This window comes from Geotrypetes seraphini, chromosome 9, assembly GCF_902459505.1.
Source record: "Geotrypetes seraphini chromosome 9, aGeoSer1.1, whole genome shotgun sequence".
Taxonomy (NCBI): domain Eukaryota; kingdom Metazoa; phylum Chordata; class Amphibia; order Gymnophiona; family Dermophiidae; genus Geotrypetes; species Geotrypetes seraphini.
Window position 1 is genome coordinate 13,248,776 of NC_047092.1, and position 24,190 is coordinate 13,272,965.

Below are 24,190 nucleotides of genomic sequence, written 5' to 3' on the forward strand. Positions count from 1 at the left end.
TTTGCTGAAGTCTTCACATAGATGCATATTTTATAAACTAGGACCTGTCCCAGACTCCATCTACATGCGAGTTGCATGAAATACCTTCCCACCAATATTCAGCATGGGGAGATATGATCCAGACATTCAAATACTTGAAAGGTATTAACTTAGAACAAAATCTTATCCAGAGAAAGGAAAATGGTAAAATCAGAGAACATAATTTGAGGTAGAGAGGTGGTAGACTCAAGGAAATTCTTCTTTACGGAGAGGGTAGTTGAGGTGCTCCCGAGGGAGGTGAACAGTGGCAGAGTTCAAAAAAGCATGGGATGAACACAGAGGATCTTTAATCAGAAAATAATGGGTATAAATTGAAGGAACTAAGGCCAGTTCTGGGCAGATTTGCAAAGTCTGTGTCCCATTTGTGGACATTCAGTTGAGGATGGGCCAGGGAGGGCTTTGATGGCTGGGATGGTTAAGATGGGCTGGAGTGAGCTTTGAAGGAGACTCCAGTAGATGGAACCTAAGCACACTACTGGGTAGGGCTCTGGGTTTCTGGCCCAGAAATATCTAAGAAAAAGGACCATTTAAACTAAATGATTAATTTATGGAGCATGTAAGGTTGGGCAGGATGGACCATTTGGGTCTTTATCTGTCATCATTTACTATGTTACTTCTCACAACCCTCGTATTCCTCTCGTGAAATTCAACTCATTCCTTCTCCTTCTAATTACTGGAATAGTTCAACAAAACATAGAACAATTGTGGGCATAAGACCAGACCCTTGGAACAAGTTACCAAAAACCTTGAGATCTGTAGATCATCATCACCTACTCAGCAGTCATTTTCAGCAGTATTTTCCCAGTATTCATTAAGAAAATAGATATGGCACTGGGACTTGTACACTGCTTTTCAGGCAATTGTGTGCATCTGTTCTGGTTGAGAAACGTGTTTTCTTGGGATTTCAGCCCCATTTCTTGTTTTGTTATCCGCCTTGAGCCATATTTGGTTAATCTGATCTACAACGGACATTTTATATTCCGATTAGACATACACACGCATTTCATCCCTGAATACATTGACACAACAAGTCCTTGGCTCTCTGGGAACCTTCAGTTATTCTATTTCGTTAGTTCAAAACCACCAAACAACTTGTTTTCCTACCTTCAGAAGATAAACTAGTAGTAATTCCAGTCCTGCACGAGTATATCCAAAGATATGTAATTTCCATTACTATACAGACAACTCCCTCCCCGTTGGTGAGCGGCCATGAAGTGGTAGAACTGGTGGGTAGTGGGCCAGGTCTCTCATGTCTATGTGACGTGTTACCATGGCCTGGTTTTTTGGGGGCGGTTGTCTTCCTAAATCAATAACAGAATGCATTAAACTATCCCTAATGGGAAGAACCTTTCTCTTTTCCAGACAATTTATCATCTGTAAAGTAATGCCACAGTCACCAGGAACCCCTAGGTATAATTTGTACTTCACTTACAAGGGCAAATGATAGGTTGTCAACAGCAAGAGAGGAAAAAAGTTAGAACATGCAGGTAAAGTGTGTGGACTGTGGATGTCTGACAGTTGCAGGCAGATTAATGACAGAGGAGCTTTATAATGCCACGTTCACCTACTAATGCCAGGTCAGTGCATATTGGTTGCACAAATTCCAAACTATTTGAGGAAAAGAGAGGTTCCCCCCCCCCCCGCCCCAGGGCTGCAAGTTAGGCCTTATTTTATGTCCACAGCCCATCTATTTCCACCCCCCTGCTCCCAACACACTTCTATGAATTTTGCAACCCGCTGAGAAAATAATTACAGGTTTACCGTAGCCTTTGGGAGATAGGAGACTTCTAGCACACAGGAAAAGGGAAGACGTTGAATATGTGACACACTGCCGGCTCCCTCCTCAACATGTGAAATGCCTGCCTCCCACAGCCTCTGACCTCATCAAACAGAAAACATAAGAACATAAGCAGTGCCTCCGCCGGGTCAGACCATAGGTCCATCCCGCCCAGCAGTCCGCTCCCGCGGCGGCCCGAACAGGTCACGGCCGGTCTGAGTCACCAGAAGGGGCCCCCTTGCCACTTTGGTTTCCCATTGAGTCCTATCTTCCCATCGAAGTCCTAACCCTCCGGTCTTGCACATGCACGACCTGGTTGGATTTCTATACTTATTACCTGGTTAGCTTTCTATACCTGTGTTACATCCCAGCACCTCTCTCAGTATCCCACGATCCCCCTATCCCTCAGGAATCCATCCAATCCCTGTTTGAATCCTTGTACCGTACTCTGCCTGATCACTTCCTCCGGTAGCGCATTCCAATTGTCCACGACCCTTTGGGTGAAAAAAAACTTCCTTGCATTTGTTCTGAACCTATCTCCCTTTAGTTTCTCCGAATGCCCCCTCGTGCCTGTTGACCCCTTCAGCCTGAAGAATCTGTCCCTATCCACCCTCTCTATGCCCCTCATGATCTTGAAGGTCTCTATCATATCTCCCCTGAGCCTCCTTTTTTCCAGAGAGAAGAGCCCCAGCCTATCCAACCTCTCGGCGTATGGGCAGTGTTCCAGCCCTCTTACCAGTTTCGTTGCTCTCCTTTGATCTGAATCCATAGCACCAAGGCGCTGCGCAGTACCGCCAGACCCAGGTCTGGCAAGAAAAAAAGCCCAAAGTCCCCAAAGCAGACCTGCTATCTTGTGCTCGTTTCAAAAGTGGCAGCTGTATGAATAGGCAAACTACTTTTCCCTCACGTTCTCCACTTCAATGGATTTCGAGGTATGGCAACATTTTGGAGAACACGTTTTAAACTCACGCTATAATTATTGTGTTCTGTTCAACAAAAAACATCCAATGACATCAAAAATAGTATTTTCAGATTTGGGATCTACGCACTAAAGCTTAGCAGGCATGTAGAAGGCTGCCAAAAAATGGAACCAGGGGTGGTCAGTGGTTTTTCAGCCCCTGCAGCATTAAGCTTGGCTATTTAATGCCAGGCCATATCCAGGTTTACAGACCTGCCAAGTCTCTTGCTGTCAGTGGGACTAGGGGGACACTCGATGAAATTGCAGGGAAATACTTTTAAAACTAATAGGAGGAGATATTTTTTTCACTCAAAGAATAGTTAAGCTCTGGAACGCTTTGCCAGAGGTTGTGGTAAAAGCGGATATCATTACTGGTTTTAAGAAAGGTATGGACAAATTCCTGGAGGAAAAGTCCATAGTCTGTTATTAAGAAATGGGGGAAGCCTCTGCTTGCCCTGGATCAGTAGCATGGCATGTTGCTAGTCTTTAGGTTTTGGCCAGGTTCTAGTGACCTGGATTGACCACCGTGACAACAGGAAATGCTGCAAGCAGCGACGAAAGATCAGTGCTGCCATTTTAGAAGGCAGCTGCGTGGAGGCAGGAGAGAGCCGTGACGCTGCCACAAAGACCCCACAGGACCACCAAGTACCTTGGTAGACCTGGGGGAGGATTGGGGGATGGGAGGGTGATTAGAGGGTCGGGGCCTAGAGAGGGAAGAGAACCTTGGATATGGGATGTGGGGGAGGGGCAGAGGGAAGGAAGAGAGGTGCCATGTCAAGAGAAGAGAGAGTGAGAGACCTGGAATATCTTAAACTCCCTTCTCCATCCATTGTGGTTTTTTGTAAATCTTGAGTCAAGTTTTTAGGATAAATTGGCTCTTTGCTTTAAAAAGATTTCAAGTTTCAAGTTTATTTGATTATTTGATTAAACGCCTATCCAAAATACTAAGCGTTGTACAATAATAATTAAAACATTAACAAAAGTACACAGAGACTAACAATCTTAACATACTTCGGGGTTTTTTTTTTGTTATTAATCTACAAGGACACAATAGGAAAAAGGGGGGGAGAACTACAATATTTATTAAGAAAAGATACAGCAAAGGAAAGGACAATGGGACGGGAAAAAATCAAGAGTTGCTGGACTTGAAACGAATAGTCAATTGTAGGCATCTTTCCAACCCCTGACCTAGATGCTTTGTGATAAAATTTTCCAAGAGGGTTATAAGCATCTGATAGAGATTATAAAATCTACCCTGTCCACATATCATCCCATGCAAAAGGTACATTAGATAGAGTGGGAGCCCGCCGGGACAGTTATGGAATAACGCTTGAGTATCTGAATAATTTGTAATCTGCATAAAATTGTAGGATATTCGGAATATACATTATTTAAATTAAGTCATAATAAAAGGTTAGTGGCGCATGCCCTTTTAAAAAAGCGTGATTACTGCGGCCGTGGAGTGTGATCCGTGGCCGTGTTCCATTTTAGAACCCGGCCAATGATCACTCTGGCCACTCCCCTCCTCCCGCCCTCACCAACCCGAAGGAAGCTCAGCAGACCTCCCGCCCTCACCTCACCAACCCGAAGCAAGCTGGACCATACCTCCCGCCCTCGCTCACCGCTGCCGCTGTTCCTCCTCTTCGGGGCAGCCTGCGATCGTGGCCGGCTTTGGCAGGCCTCGTGGGCCGCTTTCCGGCCTCGGTGGCACGTTCCCTCTGACACATGGGATTGCGTCAGGGGGGAGCGTGCTTCCGGGTTGGGGAGCGGCCTGCGAAGTTCGCTGGGAAAGGCCACCACAATCGCGGCCTGCTTTGAAGAGGAGCAGTATTGATAACACTGGCTTTTTTAAGAACACTTAAGTCCAGTATAGCTAAATGAATGTCTTTTGACAACTGGACCAAAAAAGGCTTAGAATCCCTTTAGTAAGGAATTAAGGACGCCTCAGCCCCACCACTCCACCGTTGTAATTTTATTTTATATTACACCGGGAAGGCTATGTGGTGCCTCATCATCGGCAGTCCATTGATATTTATTTTTTATTTTTTTATTTTTTATTTATTTATTATTTTTTAGCAATTTTATTTTGTTGTAGATTATATTAATCCATTTTTAATGTAAATGTTAAATTCAATAAAATTATAAATATTGACTTATCTCAGCCGCCTTGGGAGCCAGACCCGACATGTTTCGCACTGCTTGAGTGCTGTTTCAAGGGTCTCCCTGCGAGAATAGAAAGGAGAAAAAACTAAGCAAAATAGTTTATTCTTAGTCTCCCCCCTTTTTTTCATTAAAAGTTTCTAATGCAGTGTTTTACGTCCCCTAAAGAACTTAATTCTTAACCAAACTAAAGGACTCACCGGGGCTGCCGCTGTCATCCGACTCCTGCTATAAGTTTTTCATGATGGCGGCGGCGTCTCCCGGGTCCATTTAAATAACAGCTGTGATGATATCTTACACCCTCCTACTTGATGACAAAATCCTGTGTCTCAGCCTATCAGCGTGCCCCATTCGACTTCGCTATGCAATCGTTTGCCCTTGTGATCTTGTTTATATAGGGCGAACCAACAGGAAAATCAAGGTCAGGCTCACAGAACACAAATCCCGCATAAAGAATAGGATTATGCAGGCCCCACTGGTTGAACATTGGGAAAAGTCTAAACACACGAGTGGAGACATTAGATGGCGTGTCATAGATGTGATCATGGGTATGGAGGGTGGGAAAAATTTAACTAGATTAAACGAGATGGAACAACGCTACATTTTCGAGCTTGATACTGTGACACCACGTGGGCTCAATAGCGAAGTCGAATGGGGCACGCTGATAGGCTGAGACACAGGATTTTGTCATCAAGTAGGAGGGTGTAAGATATCATCACAGCTGTTATTTAAATGGACCCGGGAGACGCCGCCGCCATCATGAAAAACTTATAGCAGGAGTCGGATGACAGCGGCAGCCCCGGTGAGTCCTTTAGTTTGGTTAAGAATTAAGTTCTTTAGGGGACGTAAAACACTGCATTAGAAACTTTTAATGAAAAAAAGGGGGGAGACTAAGAATAAACTATTTTGCTTAGTTTTTTCTCCTTTCTATTCTCGCAGGGAGACCCTTGAAACAGCACTCAAGCAGTGCGAAACATGTCGGGTCTGGCTCCCAAGGCGGCTGAGATAAGTCAATATTTATAATTTTATTGAATTTAACATTTACATTAAAAATGGATTAATATAATCTACAACAAAATAAAATTGCTAAAAAATAATAAATAAATAAAAAATAAAAAAATAAAAAATAAATATCAATGGACTGCCGATGATGAGGCACCACATAGCCTTCCCGGTGTAATATAAAATAAAATTACAACGGTGGAGTGGTGGGGCTGAGGCGTCCTTAATTCCTTACTAAAGGGATTCTAAGCCTTTTTTGGTCCAGTTGTCAAAAGACATTGAAGAGGAGCAGGCCAGGTAAGCAGGGGGATTAATTCAGGGGACCAGAGGGAGAGGGATAGGGGCCATGGAGAGATAGGGTGAGGGAAAGGGGGCTGCTTTGGGGGGGAAGTGTGCTGGGGACAGACAGTTTTACTCGGGGGGGAAGACAGAAGGGGCCATGGAGAGACAGGGAGAAGGAAAGGGGGCTGCTTTGGGGGAGGGATGTGCTGGGGGAGACAGAAGGGGCCATGGAGAGATAGGGAGAGGGAAAAGGGGCTGCTTTGGGGGGGAGGTGTGCTGGGGACAGACAGTTTTACTCTGGGGGAAGACAGCAGGGGCCATGGAGAGACAGGGAGAAGGAAAGGGGGATGCTTTGGGGAGGGGTGTGCTGGGGGGAGACAGAAGGGGCCATGGAGAGATAGGGAGAGGGAAAAGGGGCTGCTTTGAAGGGGAGGTGTGCTGGGGACAAACAGTTTTGCTCTGGGGGCAGACAGAAGGGGCCATGGAGAGACAGGGAGAAGGAAAGGGGGCTGCTTTGGTGGAGGGGTGTGCTGGGGGAGACAGAAGGGGCCATGGAGAGATAGGGAGAGGGAAAAGGGGCTGCTTTGGGGGGAGGTGTGCTGGGGACAGACAGTTTTATTCTGGGGGGAAGACAGAAGAAGCCATGGAGAGACGGGGAGAAGGAAAGGGGGCTGCTTTGGGGGAGGGGTGTGCTGGGGGGAGACAGAAGGGGCCATGGAGAGACAGGGAGAGGGAAAAGGGGCTGCTTTGGAGGGGAGGTGTGCTGGGGACAGACAGTTTTGCTCTGGGGGCAGACAGAAGGGGCCATGGAGAGACAGGGAGAGGGAAAGGGGGCTGCTTTGGGGGAGGGGTGTGCTGGGGGAGACAGAAGGGGCCATGGAGAGATAGGGAGAGGGAAAGGGGGCTGCTTTGGGTGGGAGGTGTGTGCTGGGTGCAGACAGCTTTGCTCGGGAGAGGGGGGGGGGAGACAGAAGGACACAGACAGCAGCCAAGGAGAGAGAGATAAAGAAACACAGACAGACAGACACTCTATTCTAGCGCCCGTTAATGTAACGAGCTTAAAGACTAGTAAATAATAAAAGTGTTGGACTGGGAAATAGATTAGATCCACAGAAAGGTGGTATATCAAAAATTTAAAAAGCATAAGTGGCTTACGTTGCAGGTGATACTTTGGTGTGTGTGGAAGTTCCACAGATGTCTCTGCTCCCATTACTGGATGAATAGATAAATTCTCAAAGTTGTCGGGATTTAAAATCAATGTTAAAAAGTCCTCAGTAGAGAATGACACGGTGACAAAATTCATCACCGTTCCCGTCCCCGCCGGAAACCATCCCATGTCATTCTTTAATGTCTATCTCAACCTCAGTCCTTCTTCAATGCAAGGCTTGAGGGTGAGTGGCTGGGCCCATTCAGATTCTAATTCTTCCCTCTCTCATTAAATCTAATCTAATCTAATCCTTAGGTTTGTATACCGCATCACCTCCATGTTCGTAGAGCTCGGCGCGGTTTACAGTAGAAGAAATAGGAAGGAACTACAACAAAGGGTTAGAGGTAGAAGTGTGAAGAATATGTAGAGGACTTGGGATGCCAGATATAAGAATGAAATGGGATGGTTTCCCGCGGTTATCCACGGGGACGGGGACGGTGACATTCTCAAATCCTCAGTGTTGGGGTTAGGAATAGAGGAAGGGTACCATGTCAACATAATTCCTTTTCAGATAGTTCCCCAGAGGCTAAAGCATATCGGGTTTTGGATCTCAGAGAACATAAAGCAGTTGAATTATGTACTCAGTTTACAGAAGGTGGCACTGGCAGATGAACTAGCCGCATGGTTACAATTAAGATGGTTGACCTTTCCAGACAGCTGTACGTGTTTATACTCCTCCTAATTAAGGTCTCTCAGTCCTTTCTCAGAAGTTAAAATAGAGCCGCTACGAAGAATAAAGGAAAGCCGGGTGTAAGACAAAAGAGATTACTGCTCCCTTTAGAACAGCAGTTTTCAAACCTGTCCTGAGGACCACCATGAATATGCATGAGAGCGATTTGCATACAATGGGGGCGACAAGCATGCAAATCTTTCTTATGCATATTCACTAGGGATATCCTGAAAATCCAATGGGCTGGTGGGCAACCAAGATAGGCTTGAGAACCGCTGCTCTAGGAAGGGTGTTTTATGATCTCATCTCCAATCCCGACATAAAATTTGTGCGGCTGTATTTTGTAAAGTCTGGAGTCTTTCTAAATTAATGCAAAATACTGTACTGCAGGGATTTAGATTGCAATAGATGAGCTGAATGCAAGGTAGAAAAACCAAAATAAGAACAAATCTGGCACGCTGCTGGCCTCAATTACCTGTTGTGGAAGATTATTCCAGCGATCAACCACCCTTTCGGTGAAGAAATATTTTCTGGTGTCGCCATGAAATTTCCCACCCACGATTTTCAACGGATGCCCTCTTGTTGCCGTGGGTCCTTTAAGGAAAAAGAGATCCTCTTCCACCTCGATACGGCCTGTGACATATTTGAACGTCTCGATATATGTCACAGGCCGTATCGAGGTGGAAGAGGATCTCTTTTTCCTTAAAGGACCCACGGCAACAAGAGGGCATCCGTTGAAAATCAGGGGTGGGAAATTTCATGGCGACACCAGAAAATATTTCTTCACCGAAAGGGTGGTCGACCGCTGGAATAATCTTCCACAACAGGTAATTGAGGCCAGCAGCGTGCCAAATTTTAAGAAAAGATGGGATTGGCATGTGAGATCTCTTCATGGAGGTAGTTAGGGGGTGGGCCATTAGTGTGGGCAGATTAGATGGGCCGTGGCCCTTTTCTGCCGTCATGTTCTATGTTTCTATGTAACACACCAATGAATCCCAACTTCTCAACACAAGCTTCAAGGTATGTTGATGGTCAATACCAACTCCTAAATACTGCTGCCCGATCATGTAGGAACCAAAGCTTGTTCGCCACTATCCAGTTGTTTTTCTAGAGTTACCAACTTTACCAGAGAATATAAAGAAATAAAACAAAAACCAAAGGAAATAAAGTGATACCTTATTATTGAACTATCTTATGGTAATGCATTTTATGATGAGCCTATGTAATCAAAGGATAAAGAAAACATTTTTCTGCAATAGAGAAGCCTACTCCTTTTAAATCTCAGTCACTTGCACTCTTTTTACACCCATGTTCTGGCATATATTCAGCCCAGGACAGTCAGCGTTTTTGGCATCACTGACCCCCACTGAAAGAATTAAGCTCGAGTACTCGAGGTCCAATATTGTTATTTATTTTGAGTATTTTTTATAAGTATTTATATACCACTTATAGTCTATGGTGCCAGGTGCATTCAGGTACTCAAGCATCGTTCCCTTTCTGTCCTGGTGGGATCACATTCTATCTAATGTACCTGGGGCAATGGGGATAAAATGACTTGCCCTGGGTCACAAGGAGCAGCGTGGGATTTGAACCAACAACCACAGGGTGCTGAGGCCGTCACTCTAACCACTGCGCCACACACTCCCCCCACAAAAGCAAAAGGATTTAACCTGCCAGTAAAAGCTCCTACCGGATTAATACACAAACAAAAGGAAAAAAAAACACTCCGCTCAAAATGTCAGAGCGGGGGGGGGGGAGGGAGGGAGAGAGAGGAGGGCACTAGGGGGCGCCTCCTACCCTCGCTATGCCACTGGAGCTGGCCAGTTCATTTTAACCAAGCAGGAGCTTCTCCAACCCAGTTAGATTATGTTGAATATTAGGCCAATTAATTATAATCATTTCCCCATAATAAGTGAACCTCCCAAATCTCTTATTTGTCCTGTTTGTCTATTCAGTAAATTGTGCTTATTCCAGAGTTTTGCACATCACTAGATGTCACCAGAGACATCACTAATGAACAAAATTACTTCCTTCATATTAGTCAATTTGTATAATATAAATCCGTAGAGTAGTATCAATTTCAAACATGGAAAATAATTTTTAAATACTGCAAAATGATATTACTATTGCTTTACAAAATGCAGAACGTTACACTGCATGCACAAGACGGTTCATTTTAATATCTCAGTCATCCCAGTGCAGTTATGCATAGGGTTATCAGATGTCCAGGAAAACCTGGACACAATCTGGGTTCCCGGATGGACTTTCCGGGTTTTGGAAAGCCCCGTCGAGCTCCTGCTGCATCTGGAGGGCCTCTGATGCACAGATGACATCACACACATCCGTGCGTGCTTGAGGCTCTCGAGACGCAGCCAGATCTCGTCGGGGAAGATGACGAGGCTTTGAAGGGGCGGGGCTGGGAGCAGAATAGGGAGGGACTCGAGGCAGACCTGGGCGGGGCTGGAGACGGGACAAGGCGGGGATGGGGCGGGGTCATGTGGCTGGGTTTGTGAGGCTTCAAATATGGTAACCCTAGTTATGCAAATTCACCACGCTCTGTATAAAAAGCACAGTCACCTCGACAGTGAATTAACAAGCTGAGACCGAAGGGATTTAGAATTTTCATGGTAAAAGAATGAACTACAAGTTCCAGAATTCCGTAGAAATGGCCCAGATTTGATTACCTGATCTGAATCTTAAGAAAGACAACGGAAACAATTGTCAGCCACAAAGACGGCAAGGCCAAAGCAAGATCTCTATGGAGGTGTGCAAAAGTCTGAAATAAGCGTTGAATACAGTCAAACAGCACAAATAAGAGATGTGGGAGTTTTAACTACTATGAGAAATGATTAAAACAACATAAACTGGAGAACAAGAGGTTAAGATTTAAAAGCAGGCCAGATTGAACAGGGCCAAAGGTGAGTGGGGCTCAGAAATCCTAGTTGGGGTTTACCCCCATTTGCCCTGCAATCTGCTTCTGCACTTTTTTGTACTTTTCCTTGGGCTCAACCCTCCGGGGCCTGGAATCAGGGTTCTGGGACCTGTGCCAACTAAAATAGAGATGGTTTGTATCAACATTATTCCAGACTTTCACACACTATTGAATCAGCTGACCCAAAAGTCATATTCCACAATCTCCTTCTGCTGGCAAACAATGAAGGGGGGTCCTTCAACCCACACTGAATATGCACGAGATCAGTCTGCATGGAAATCGCTCTCATGCATATTCATTGCGGGCATCCTGAAAACCTGACTGTCTAGAGGTGTCTCGAAGGCTTGAGTTGAAAATCACTGAATTAGGGTAATGCCGGGCAAGGAAAAAGTGATAGAGTTTAAAGGGGACTTGAAAATTCACCATACCTCAGATCCAGGGGGAGTGTGTGGTGCAGCGATTAGAGCCACAGCCTCAGCACCCTGAGGTTGTGGGTTCAAATCCCACACTGCTCCTTGTGATCCTGGCCAAGTCACCTAATCCCTCATTGCCCCAGATACATTAGATAGATTGTGAGCCCACCAGGACAGACAGGGAAAAATACTTGAGGACCTGAATAAATTCATGTAAACTGTTCTGAGCTCCCCTGGGAGAACAGTAATAAATAAACAATATGAAAAATTTCAACCTCTGGTAACCAGAGCTGCTATTGTGACATCATAATGCCTCATTCCACCAATAAGAGCCCACCTCATCAGTGATGTCACAATGGCTTGATTGTCCTATACTTGGCTCACTTTTACTACATTTTGGTTTCTAGAGTGGTGCAGTGGTTAAAGCTACAGCCTTAGCACCCTGAGGTTGTGGGTTCAAACCCTCACTGCTCCTTGTGACCCTGGGCAAGCCACTTAATCCCCCTATTACCCCAAGTACAGATAGATTGTGAGCCCACCGGCACAGACAGGGAAAAATGCTTGAGTTCCTGAATATAAATCAAAGACTATAAGTGGTATATAAATGCTTAAATAAAGAAAATCCAGGAGTGGCAGTGGGTAGGAATTCACAGGATGCTGGCTGATCAGAAATAAACTTCAAAAGTGGAGCGGGTATATTAATCTTCACAAAATATATATTAAATGCATTGAATTCCTTTCAAATATAACTAAAGAAAATCTTATGATATAAAGCTCACTGATCAGAAATAAAGCCATCAAATAGCTCCCTGCATACGCAGGTGGCTTGGAGTCCCCGAGAACACAAACAGCTTTTAACTCTCCTGCTAAACTTGACAGACTATAAACCAATGGACAGACGTCCAGCCCAGGTAAAGGACAGATGTCCATCAATAAACACACTTCACCTCTCAAAGAGCAGCTTGTGCGTTGCTAAAGCAGATTTCAAGTCTGGTCTACTGCATTGCAGAGTGCACTCATTTTTTTGATATACATATTTTGGGGAAGAAAATCCGAACTCTACTTCTTCGTGTCAATGCAGAGAAACTCATCACTATTTCTTACCATGTATGGCTATATGTCTGGGGCTAAATGAATTTTTTTTTTTTTTAAACTTCTCTTAAAGTAGTTGCTTTCATGTTCCAGCTGTCCTAACAGCATTCTTTCACTTTCTGGTTTGTGTAAAATAGCAAAGTAGAACATATTAGGTCTCTCTCTTACGCAAAAACGTTGATAGTAGAAGAAATTACTGTGACAGGCAATCACAAGTAATCAACATGCAGCGAAATTTCCAGCTACCGCACAACCTCCTTTTAAGTCATTGAAATAATGCAGAATGCCTCCCCTTTGGATATCACACTACAGATATTTCTAGCAAAACCATGGTTTCAATTAGAGAATGACACAGGGACAGATTTTTCCCCATCCCCGCAGGAACTCAATTTCCCTGTCCCGTCCCCACGAGTTTTGTCGCTGTCGCTGTCACAGTCCCATTCCTGTAATATCTGCCTTAATCACACAAGCCATGAACACTTAGGATTTGAAAGTGTTTGAGGCTTGCGCAGATGAGGACGGAGCTTAGGCATTGGTGGAATGAGGCATTATGACATCACAATCTGAGCTCTAGAATGTTGCTACTTAGGATTTGAAAGTGTTTGAGGCTTGTGCAGATGAGGACGGAGCTCAGGCATTGGTGGAATGAGGCATTATGACATCACAATCTGAGCTCTAGAATGTTGCTACTTAGGATTCTAAGAATTTCTAAAGTGTTTGAGGCTTGTGCAGATGAGGACGGAGCTCAGGCATTGGTGGAATGAGGCATTATGACATCACAATCTGAGCTCTAGAATGTTGCTACTTAGGATTCTAAGAATTTCTAAAGTGTTTGAGGCTTGTGCAGATGAGGACGGAGCTCAGGCATTGGTGGAATGAGGCATTATGACATCACAATCTGAGCTCTAGAATGTTGCTACTTAGGATTCTAAGAATTTCTAAAGTGTTTGAGGCTTGTGCAGATGAGGACGGAGCTCAGGCATTGGTGGAATGAGGCATTATGACATCACAATCTGAGCTCTAGAATGTTGCTACTTAGGATTTTAAAGCGTCTGAGGCTTGCGCAGATGAGGATGGAGCTTGCAGGGATGGGGCAGGGACAGAGAAAAAAACTCATGGGGATGGGCTGGGCAAATGAGTTCCCACAGGGACGGGGAAAAATTTGTCCCCATGTCATTCTCTAGTTTCAATGATATTTACATCACAAGCATAACTAGTCAACCAGTGAGCAGGCCCTTGCGCTCAACAAGCCATGTTAGCTGGGTAAATTAGAGGCTTCAAAGACCAAACACAGTTTTGGAAACCAAACACTAGCTTTGCATTCCTATATAGACCTGTCTCGGGTTTGCTCTTTGTTGGTCTACATTCTGAAACCACCTAGAACTATGAAGGAAGTACCACGGCACTTGAAGACATCACACTTGACGTTGTTGGCCCAATTCTATATATGGAGCTCAAATTTGCATGCAGAAATTCTGGTGCCCAATTTCCATGTGAAACTTAATTGACCAACAAGCCAATTAGCAGCGATAATTGGGCCACTAATAATTATTGTCACTAGTTGGCATTAATTAAAATTTGTGTGCACATTTTTTAGGCGCCAGGATCTGTGCGTAAATTTTACCCGTGAATCCGAATAGGCAGAGAAGCCATGGGAGCAGCAGGAGCGGATCATAGGCTTTCCTGGAATGAGAGAAATCCACATGTAATTAGATGGGAGAATTTGTGCCAGGTTTTACTAGGAATAAATCCTTGCGGTCAATTTTAGGCGTAGATCCTGGCGCCAAACGCTATTCTATAAATGGTAGCTAACTCTAGGTGCCATTTATTGAACCGTGCAAAATTTTATCGGTGCCATATATAGAATTTTGGCCTACATGCTTTTCACCATTACTAATAAAAAAGGCATAACTTGCTTATATGTTGATTTTAAAGCACTATACAGACAACATTTGGTTATTTAAATGACAGCCAGATATTAAACATTTAACTAGGGGCTCAAAGAAGGGACAGACACAATGCCAAAAATAATCCAATCAGCAACGATATTCAGCCACTAAATAAATAAGTTGTCCATTTAGTTTAGGCCTGCCTGTCTGCCTAAACCAGGGGTGGGCAACTCTGGTCCTCGAGGGCCGGAATCCAGTCGGGCTTTCAGGATTTCCCCAATGAATACGCATTGAAAGCAGTGCATGCAAATAGATTTCATGCATATTCATTGGGGAAATCCTAAAAACCCGACTGGATTCCGGCCTTCGAGGACCCACCCCTGGCCTAAATTAATGGATAGTGCCAATGGTGACCAAATGCAACACTGAATATACATATTAGGTTAAGCGCCGATGCCGGCACTTATCTTAAAATAGTGAGTGTGCCAACTCAATATGAGACCAGTAATAATAGCAAGAATCTGCATTTTCATAGTTCCTCTCCAAAAATGATATTCAAACACACTTTAGAACCAAGCAGTTCGGTACATCACATAGAGTCAGAAAAAATACTCAGTTAAGACCATATTCTGAGAGTTGAATTTTCTGATGTCATCAGTATGCTCCCCTATTGTATGCTCTCGGTCAAAGTCATCTATCTGATTCAACTAATGAAGCTTCCAGGCCAGGCCTCTGCCCCGACACCTTAGCCAGAGAATTAAATAGACAGTAATACCCGGTGTCCTACCTTCTTCAACTTGCCGCTCTTGGTGCCCACAAATGCCAGAGAGTGGTCCTTGTAGACGTAGGCAATGACAGATGTCATCCTATCCTTGTCTTCGGTGAAAATGGGGAATCCCCAGACCATTTCAGATACCCCCAAGGGGGCATTCATATCCAGACCGCAGAAATTATCATCAATGATTAAGAGCTGTAAAATGAAAAACAAAGAGAAAAAAAAAATAGTGTTAAGACTTTGGAACAAAAAGAATCATCAAAGGCCGGGATGTCTCTTGTCCAAGGTTTCAAAGTCAATTGGCTCTATGTGGACCCACATGCTAGCACATGCAAGCATATTTATTTCAAAGGATCAGTCCAGGGTGATGTATCATGGTTCAAGTTCAATTTATTTAATACTAGCTGATGCCCCGGCGTTGCACGGGTATTTAATTATAGCAATAACACTGTAAATGGATTCAAATAAAGATACTTTATAGTGGTGAATGAAATTATTTTTTTACAGCTTAATAAAAAGTACAATATTCAAATTATAATGTGAAATATTTGACAAAATGAATACAATACAACTAACGCAAAACGTGATTATAAACAACACTTTTAGTTTCACCTCCTGGAGCAAGAACATATAAATTCTTGGGTGAACCCACCCTTGAGCAAGCAACATAGAGTTATGGGCCGCGAGACCCCCAGAACATATCACCCCTGGTAGTGAGGGATCAGCATACCAAGTTTAGTTCAAATCGGTCAAGCCGTTTTTGAATTACTGTGAGAATGGCAGCTTTTTACATATTTTCCATTGACATGAATGGGTGAAATCTGATTATCTGTTTGTAGCTCCGCCCATGTGTGCAGGTGGGCCGCGAGACCCCCAGAACATATCACCCCAGGTAGTGAGGGATCTGCATACCAAGTTTCGTTCAAATCGGTCAAGCCGTTTTTGAATTACTGTGAGAATGGCAGCTTTTTACATTTTTTCCATTGACATGAATGGGTGAAATCTGATTTTCTGTTTGTAGCTCCGCCCATGTGTGCAGGTGGGCCGCGAGACCCCCAGAACATATCACCCCAGGTAGTGAGGGATCTGCATACCAAGTTTCGTTCAAATCGGTCAAGCCGTTTTTGCGTGATCGCGGCACATACACACATACATACCTCCGATTTTATATATACCGGTATAGATACCGGAGATATAAAACCAGAAGGCAAATCTAAGCAGTTTACAATAAAAATTTAAAAGAAAAGAACCCCCCTTCCCCAACAAATTAAATAGGGTAAGAACAAAAGGAAGACAAAACGTAAAGAAAACAATTGAGAACATGGGGAAAGAGGGAATCGGGGATTACAATGAAAAATAAAAAGGGATGAACAATGTGGTAAGGAAGGGAACCAAGAATTTAATTCTGTCCATACAGAAGGAAAGCGGCCATCAAGAGGAAGTAAGCTAAGAGCTAAAGGCCAAAGAGAAGTCGTATGCCTTTAATTGTGCCTTGAAGGTTACAAATGATTTCTCTGAACGAAGGTAAAAAGGCCAAGAATTCCAGAGAGTAGGAGCCGTAACACAGAATGAAGACTTCCTATGCAAATCCAGGAAATGGCAGGATGCAGAAGACACTGGCTCTCTCATATAGGTCAGAGCTCCCCTTTGAAGGAACACTGTCCATAGCAAGGCTTTGGCTCGTTTGTACCCCCCCCCCCCCATATTAAACTCTGCTCTTCTGTCGGTACAAGTGCTTGGTATTGCATTTCCCATAAACGAGAGAAGATAGTAGGGAGAGGACAGATAGGGAAAATGCTTGAATACCTGTAGTATACAAGTCCCTATCCCTTATCCTAAAGTTGAAGTCACCAAACATCTAATTGAGCACAGGCTGTCCATAGGTCCCCAAATCAAAAGAGAGATCAAGGCAATAAATTGAAAGCTGAGATGAACGTCAGAAAAGCAATCCCTACAAGGTCCCTGTGACAACAATCTCATTTTATACAGGTATGTGTACCAGGATTTTGATTTATATACATTGCAAGTCTCCTAAGCAAAGTATGGACAATGACAAAGGTCTTCCAGCGTACAAGTCCCACAGAGTCAGAGCCCATGGTTGTGTCATCACACTATGAAAAAAATTCAGGGCCAGGAAAAAGCAGCTGGACTTTTCTATTTTGGGCCCTCGCTAGAGTCTTGCCCAAATCACCCCCCGACCTTGCCCCCTGACCTATGGACATACTGCAGTTTTGGAAATACTTATAAAAATGGATCTAGACATCTATGCCATATGAGTATTTAAACACGAACTGGCTTGTCTGATTTCGCGACCTGATGTCTCGCTGCCATCTAAAATTAAACATGGCCGAGACTGAGCTCCTTATCTTTCTACTTAAACACGTCTCTCCTCCTCCCCCCATTCTCTGTTTCTTTGAGCTACGCCCTCACCCTCCCTGTCTCGTTGGCTCGCATCTCTATCCTTCTCTTCACATATCCAACAGACTGCCAAAAGATCTCATTCTGTTAGAATATTGCTAAAATCAGACCCTTCCTTTTCGAGCACACTGCTAAGACCTTGATCACCTCTCCCCTAGACTACTGCAACTACAACCTGCTTCTCACTGGCCTTCCACTAAACCTTCTCTCTCTCCCCTTCAATCTGTTCAGAACTCTGCTGCACGCCTCATATGCCACCAACCTCTCCTCTAGTCACTTCATTGGCTCCCTATCTGTTTCCACAGACTGTTCAAACTCCTCTTACTGGCCTACAAGTATATTCGCTCTACAGCTCCTCAGTATCTCTCCTCTCATAACTCTCCCCACACTCCCCCCCCCCCCCCCCCGCCCGCACGCCCGCCCCCCCCCCCCAGCACTTTGCTCATCAGGTAAGTCTTTCTTATTTGTACGTGTCTCCTCTATGGCCAACTCCAGACTCCGTCCCTCCTACTTTGCTGCATCATATGCCTGGAACCAACTGCCTGACTCAGTAAGTCAAGCTCCATCTCTGGCGGTCTTCAAATCCGTACTCAAAGCCCACTAATTTGAAGTTGCTTTCAATTCCAAATTCCAACCCACCAGCTAAGCACCAATATCTGTCTTATCATAGTAGCATAGTAAATGATGGCAGATAAAGACCTGAACGGTCCATCAAGTCTGCCCATTAGTTATACCCATTACAAATACAAGATTAAATTAACTTGTTTCTTCTTTGATATTTCTGGGTCATAGACTGTAAAGTTCCCTCAGTAATTCCCCCACTTGAGCATTTTGTAATGATGTACCTTCTTGTCCAGTTTGTCTGTCTTGACTAGATTGTAAGCTCTTTGAGCATACTGTCTCTTCTATGTTTTGATGTACAGCGCTGCGTATGTCTAGTAACATTAAGCTGTCTGAGCACTCAGTGACATCACAATGCATCTAGGTCATACTCAGAATTCTTGATGACATCATAGTGCAGCTGTAAATGGTTCCCCCACCTGAGCACTGTGTTTTGATGCACCTTCTTGTCCAGTATGTCTGACTTGACTAGATTGTAAGCTCTTTTGAACAGGGACTGTCTCTTATGTGTTTTGATGTTCATAAGAACATAAGAATTGCTATACTGGGACAGATGGAAGGTCCATCAAGCCCAGTATCCTGTTTCCAACAGTGGCCAAATCAGGCCCCAAGTACCTAGCTAGATCCCCAGTAGATCCCAAGTAGAAAAACATATTTTATGCTGCTCATCCTAGGAATAATCAGTGGAATTTCCCCAAGCCATCTCAATAATGGCCTATGAACTTCTCTTTTAGGAAATTATCCAAACTTTTTTAAAGGCCGCTGTGTATGTCTAGTAGCACTTAGAAATGATAAGTAGGAATATAACAGAGCTTTTAAAATAATCATCAAAAGTAGATTTGTACACATAGCTCTGCCTTAACCACACAAGACTCAAACACTTATGATTTTAAAGCGTTTGAGGCATGTGCAGATGAGGACGGAGCTTAGGCATTGGTGGAATGAGGCATTATGACATCACAATCTGAGCTCTAGAATGTCGCTACTTAGGATTTTAAAATGTTTGAGGCTCATGTAGATAGAAACATAGAAAATGACGGCAGAAAAGGGCCACGGCCCATCAAGTCTGCCCACTCTAATGGCCCACCCCCTAACTTCCTCCATGAAGAGATTCCACATGCCTATCCCATTTTTTCTTAAAATTTGGCACGCTGCTGGCCTCAATTACCTGTAGTGGAAGATCATTCCAGAGATCAACCACCCTTTCGGTGAAGAAGTGCTTCCTGGTGTCGCCATGAAATTTCCCACCCCTGATTTTCAACGAATGCCCTCTTGTTGCCTTAGGTCCTTTAAGGAAAAAGATATCTTCTTCTACCTCAATATGGCCTGTGACATATTTGAATGTCTCAATGATGTCTCCCCTCTCTCTGCGTTCCTCGAGTGAGTATAGCTGCAACTTACCCAGCCGTACGGGAGATCCTTGAGTCCTGAGACCATCCTGGTGGCCATTCGCTGAACCGACTCAACTCTCAGCACATATTTTTGGTAATGTGGCCTCCAGAATTGTATACAATATTCCAGATGAGGCCTCACCATGGATCTGTACAACAGCATTATGACTTTGGGCTTTTGGCTGATGAAACTTCTACGGATACAACCCATGATTTGTCTAGTCTTGGATGAAGCTTTCTCCACTTGATTGGCAGCCTTCATGTCTTCACTAATGATCACTCCCAAGTCTCGTTCCACTGCAGTCCTTGCTAAGGTCTCACCATTTAGGGTGTAAGTTCTGCATGGATTTCTGCTGCCAAGGTGCATGACCTTACATTTTTTGGCATTGAAACTTAGTTGCCAAGTTTTTGACCAATGTTCCAGTATGAGTAGGTCCTTCGTCATACTGTCGGGCACTGTGCTTTTGCCTACTATGTTGCATAGTTTGGCGTCATCGGTGAATAATGTAATTTTACCTCGAAGCCCCTCAGCCAAGTCTCTTACGAAGATGTTAAATAGGATCGGGCCCAAGACCGAGCCCTGCGGCACTCCACTGATCATCTCCGACGTTTCGGAGAGGGTACCGTTCACCACCACCCTCTGAAGTCTACCTCCAAGCCAGTCCTTAACCCATGCAGTTAATGTTTCACCTAATCCCATCGAACTCATCTTGCTCAATAACCTGCGGTGTGGGACACTATCGAACGCTTTACTGAAGTCCAAGTACACGACGTCCAGGGACTCCCCCATATCCAGCTTTTTTGTTACCCAGTCAAAGAAGCTGATTAGATTGGATTGGCAGGACCTTCCCTTTGTAAATCCATGTTGGTGGGGATCTCTTAGATTCTCCTCGTTCAGGATCGTATCCAATTTATGTTTGATTAGCGTTTCCATGAGTTTACTCACTATCGATGTGAGACTCAGCGGTCTGTAATTCGCAGTCTCCATCCTGCATCCCTTTTTGTGGAGTGGAATGACGTTAGCCATTTTCAAGTCCAACGGGACTCTTCCTGTACTCAGGGAAAGATTGAAGAGCACGGATAATGGTCCCGCCAGGACATCGCTCAACTCCCTAAGCACCCTGGGGTGTAGTTTGAGAACGGAGCTTAGGCATTGGTGGAATGAGGCATTATGACATTACAATCTGAGCTCTAGAATGTTGTGACTTATGATTTTAAAGCGTCTGAGGCTTGTGCAGATGAGGATGGAGCTTGCAGGAATGGGGCAGGGACAGGAAAAGAACTCACCGGAATGAAAAAATTTGTCCCTGTGTCATTCTCTACTCAATACTAATTCCACACAGGCTTCTTGATATTGAAAAAAAACCCCAACCCTGTTATATGTTTGTTATAGTACAAAACACATCACTGCTGTTGAATACTGAGATAGATAGATAAGAACATAAGAATAGGCTTACTGGGTCAGACCAATGGTCCATCAAGCCCAGTAGCCCGTTCTCACGGTGGCCAATCCAGATCACTAGTACCTGGCCAAAACCCAAGGAGTAACAATATTCCATGCTACCTATCCAGGGCAAGCAGTGGCTTCCCCCCATGTCTTTCTCAATAACAGACTATGGACTTTTCCTCCAGGAACTTGTCCAAACCTTTCTTGAAACCAGCTACTCTATCCGCTCTTTCCACATTCTCTGGCAACGCGTTCCGGAGCTTAACTATTCTCCGAGTGGAAAAAAAATATCCTCCTGTAACTTCATGGAGTGTCCCCTAGTCTGACGGATAGATAGATAATTTTTCTCTGGAAACTGATGAAAAACGCTGGTGATCTGAAGGCAATGTTCAGCACTGGTTGCAGCTTATTCCTTCTTACACAACTCAGTCTGGAGACGGGGGGGGTGGGGGGGCATGAGCCTTCTTTCCTGGAAACCGCAACGCCGATTTCCAGCCTGTGTGTGTTCAACGTAGTGGTTACAATTTTAATTTTTACACCCACTACAGCATAAAATGCACCGAGACGGCAAAGCCTCCTCACCAGCTGTCTGCAGAGAACCAGGCTCTAGCTGTTGTTATGGCAATCAAAGTTATTATAACTAGGAACCGATCTTAGCACATTTCTGACCGGCTGCTCCGGCTCACGCTGGCTTCTACTCCAGATTTCGTAACCTCGATTTTAGCTCAGGAATAGCATCACTTACCTCATTCTTCCAGGGCTATCGACACCATTGCTTACCTCTGCCTGGAAGGGACACCACAATACTGAGTGTCTCTTGCTGCAGAGGACGGAGCGACAGGCTCGTTCCAGCTTTGACAATTAAATTGAGCTTCATAATATTGAGTTGACGGAAACGTCAGCCTTTTCTTTCCTTCAGATATTATGTGCCGGGTAACAAGCCCAGTTATACACCTCGAAGAGCAGATGCTGCAAGAGAAAGGACGGAGACAGGTACCAGGTTCTCATTTCCTAGACAGCCGCAGGCAAGCGTTTCCTTGGCAGACCTTCGCAAACATGACACTGTCAAAGTAAGCGAGATCTTTTGGACCCGGGCAGTTACAGTACCCTCAGAAAACGCCGCCTGTTTACAGTAGAGGACATTAACTGTACTCTCAACCCTCAATACTAGAAAATGACACAGGGACAAATTTGTCCCAGTCCCCACAACTCAATTTCCCCGACCCATCCCTGCAAGTTTTGTCACTGTACCTGTCCCATTCCTGTAAGCTCAGCCTTAACCGCACAAAACGTCAAACACTTAGGATTTTAAAGTGTCTGAAGCTTGTGCAGATGAGGACGGAGCTTAGGTATTGGTGGAATGAGGCATTATGACATCACAATCTGTGCTCTAGAATGTTGCTACTTAGGATTTTAAAGTGTTTGAAGCTTCTGCGGATGAGGATGGAGCTTAGGCATTGGTGGAATGAGGCATTATGACATCACAAGCTGAGCTCTAGAATGTTGCTACTTAGGATTTGAAAGTGTCTGAGGCTTGTGCAGATGAGGACGGAGCTTAGGTATTGGTGGAATGAGGCATTATGACATCACAATCTGTGCTCTAGAATGTTGCTACTTAGGATTTTAAAGTGTTTGAAGCTTCTGCGGATGAGGATGGAGCTTAGGCATTGGTGGAATGAGGCATTATGACATCACAATCTGAGCTCTAGAATGTTGCTACTTAGGATTTTGAAGTGTTTGAGTCTTGTGCAGATGAGGACGGAGCTTAGGCATTGGTGGAATGAGGCATTATGACATCACAATCTGAGCTCTAGAATGTTGCTACTTAGGATTTTAAAGTGTTTGAGGCTTGTGCAGATGAGGACGGAGCTTAGGCATTGGTGGAATGAGGCATTATGACATCACAATCTGAGCTCTAGAATGTTGCTACTTAGGATTTTAAAGTGTTTGAGGCTTGGGCAGATGAGGACAGAACTTGCAGGAATGGTTCAGGGACAGGAAAGAACTCACCGGGATGGGACGGGAAAATGAGTTCCCGCAGGGTCGGGGAATAAAATTTGTCCCTTTGTCATTCTCTACTCAATACCAATTCCACTCATGGACCGTCAGCTGACCCTAACAAAGAAAGTCCCCTTCCCACCCTCCCCATTCTGATCCCTCTCCCTGAATCCAACCCCAACAAGAGAAGTCCTGCTAACATCCGAGGAGACCTCTCCCCAACCTACCTGACTATCTTCGGTGGTTCAGTGGCTATAGTGGGCAGGAGGGAGCCCCAGTCACTCCTGCCCCGTCGGCAGACCCTGCTGACAAACGGCAGCCACAACTTTTAAGGTGGTCTTACCGTACTAACACTGGGGCCAGCCCTAGTAGTAATACCACAAGACAACCTACATTTAACCCCTGACTGTAACATAAGGACTATCTCTCTTTATTCGGTGACCCGTCAAATGTGCGCAGGACATTAGCGCCCTGACAAGTGCGCGCACTGAATGCGAGGTGACTCGTCAAATGCGCTCCGACAATTGGATACTATTTTGTCTTTTTGAGGGTTACAAAGTAATCCTCTTTTTTGAGGGGGTGGGGGAAACCCCCCCACTACACCTAATAGATTCACTTCCTATCTAGTGTTAGAGTAAGGGTTACATGATGATTATCGGAACCCTTTACCTAACTGGATATCTGGAAGGTCCTGATTTGCTGAGACTCCTCGGGCCCCATCCCTTGGGAGGGGCCTGAGGAGTCTCAGCAAATCAGGGTCTTCAATGTATGTATACTTTTCACATTTCACAGGCCGCAATTGACGGGGCAGCATTGTCCTGCGCACATTGTCCCTATGCACAATTGTCGTGCGCAGATTTGTCGGTGTACCCTTTATTCAAAGGCCAGGTGCATTGACCAGCTCTTTCTTTCTCATCCATTGCAAGTGAGATGAACTCCACCAGCTGAAATAATAATAATAATAATAACTTTATTTTGTATACCGCCATACCCAGAGAGTTCTAGGTAGTTCACAGCAATTAGTTAAGATTACAAATGAAGATAACATTGGAGTTAACAATTTTTGGAGTGTACAGGTCATTGAAGTTGACAGGAATTAACAATTTTTGGAGTGTACAG

At 44.5% G+C, this 24,190-nt stretch overlaps 1 protein-coding gene across 2 annotated transcripts in view; it reads right to left on the minus strand.

Moving 5' to 3' along the window:
* The window catches only part of PLXNA4 (plexin A4), a 1,110,463-nt gene that overhangs the window by 997,092 nt on the left and 89,181 nt on the right, over positions 1-24,190 (minus strand). For both annotated transcript variants that reach the window (XM_033958729.1, XM_033958728.1), the window contains exon 3: positions 15,209-15,391. In XM_033958729.1, coding sequence (XP_033814620.1) covers positions 15,209-15,391 — 183 coding nt within the window. The remainder of the gene's footprint in view (positions 1-15,208; positions 15,392-24,190) is intronic.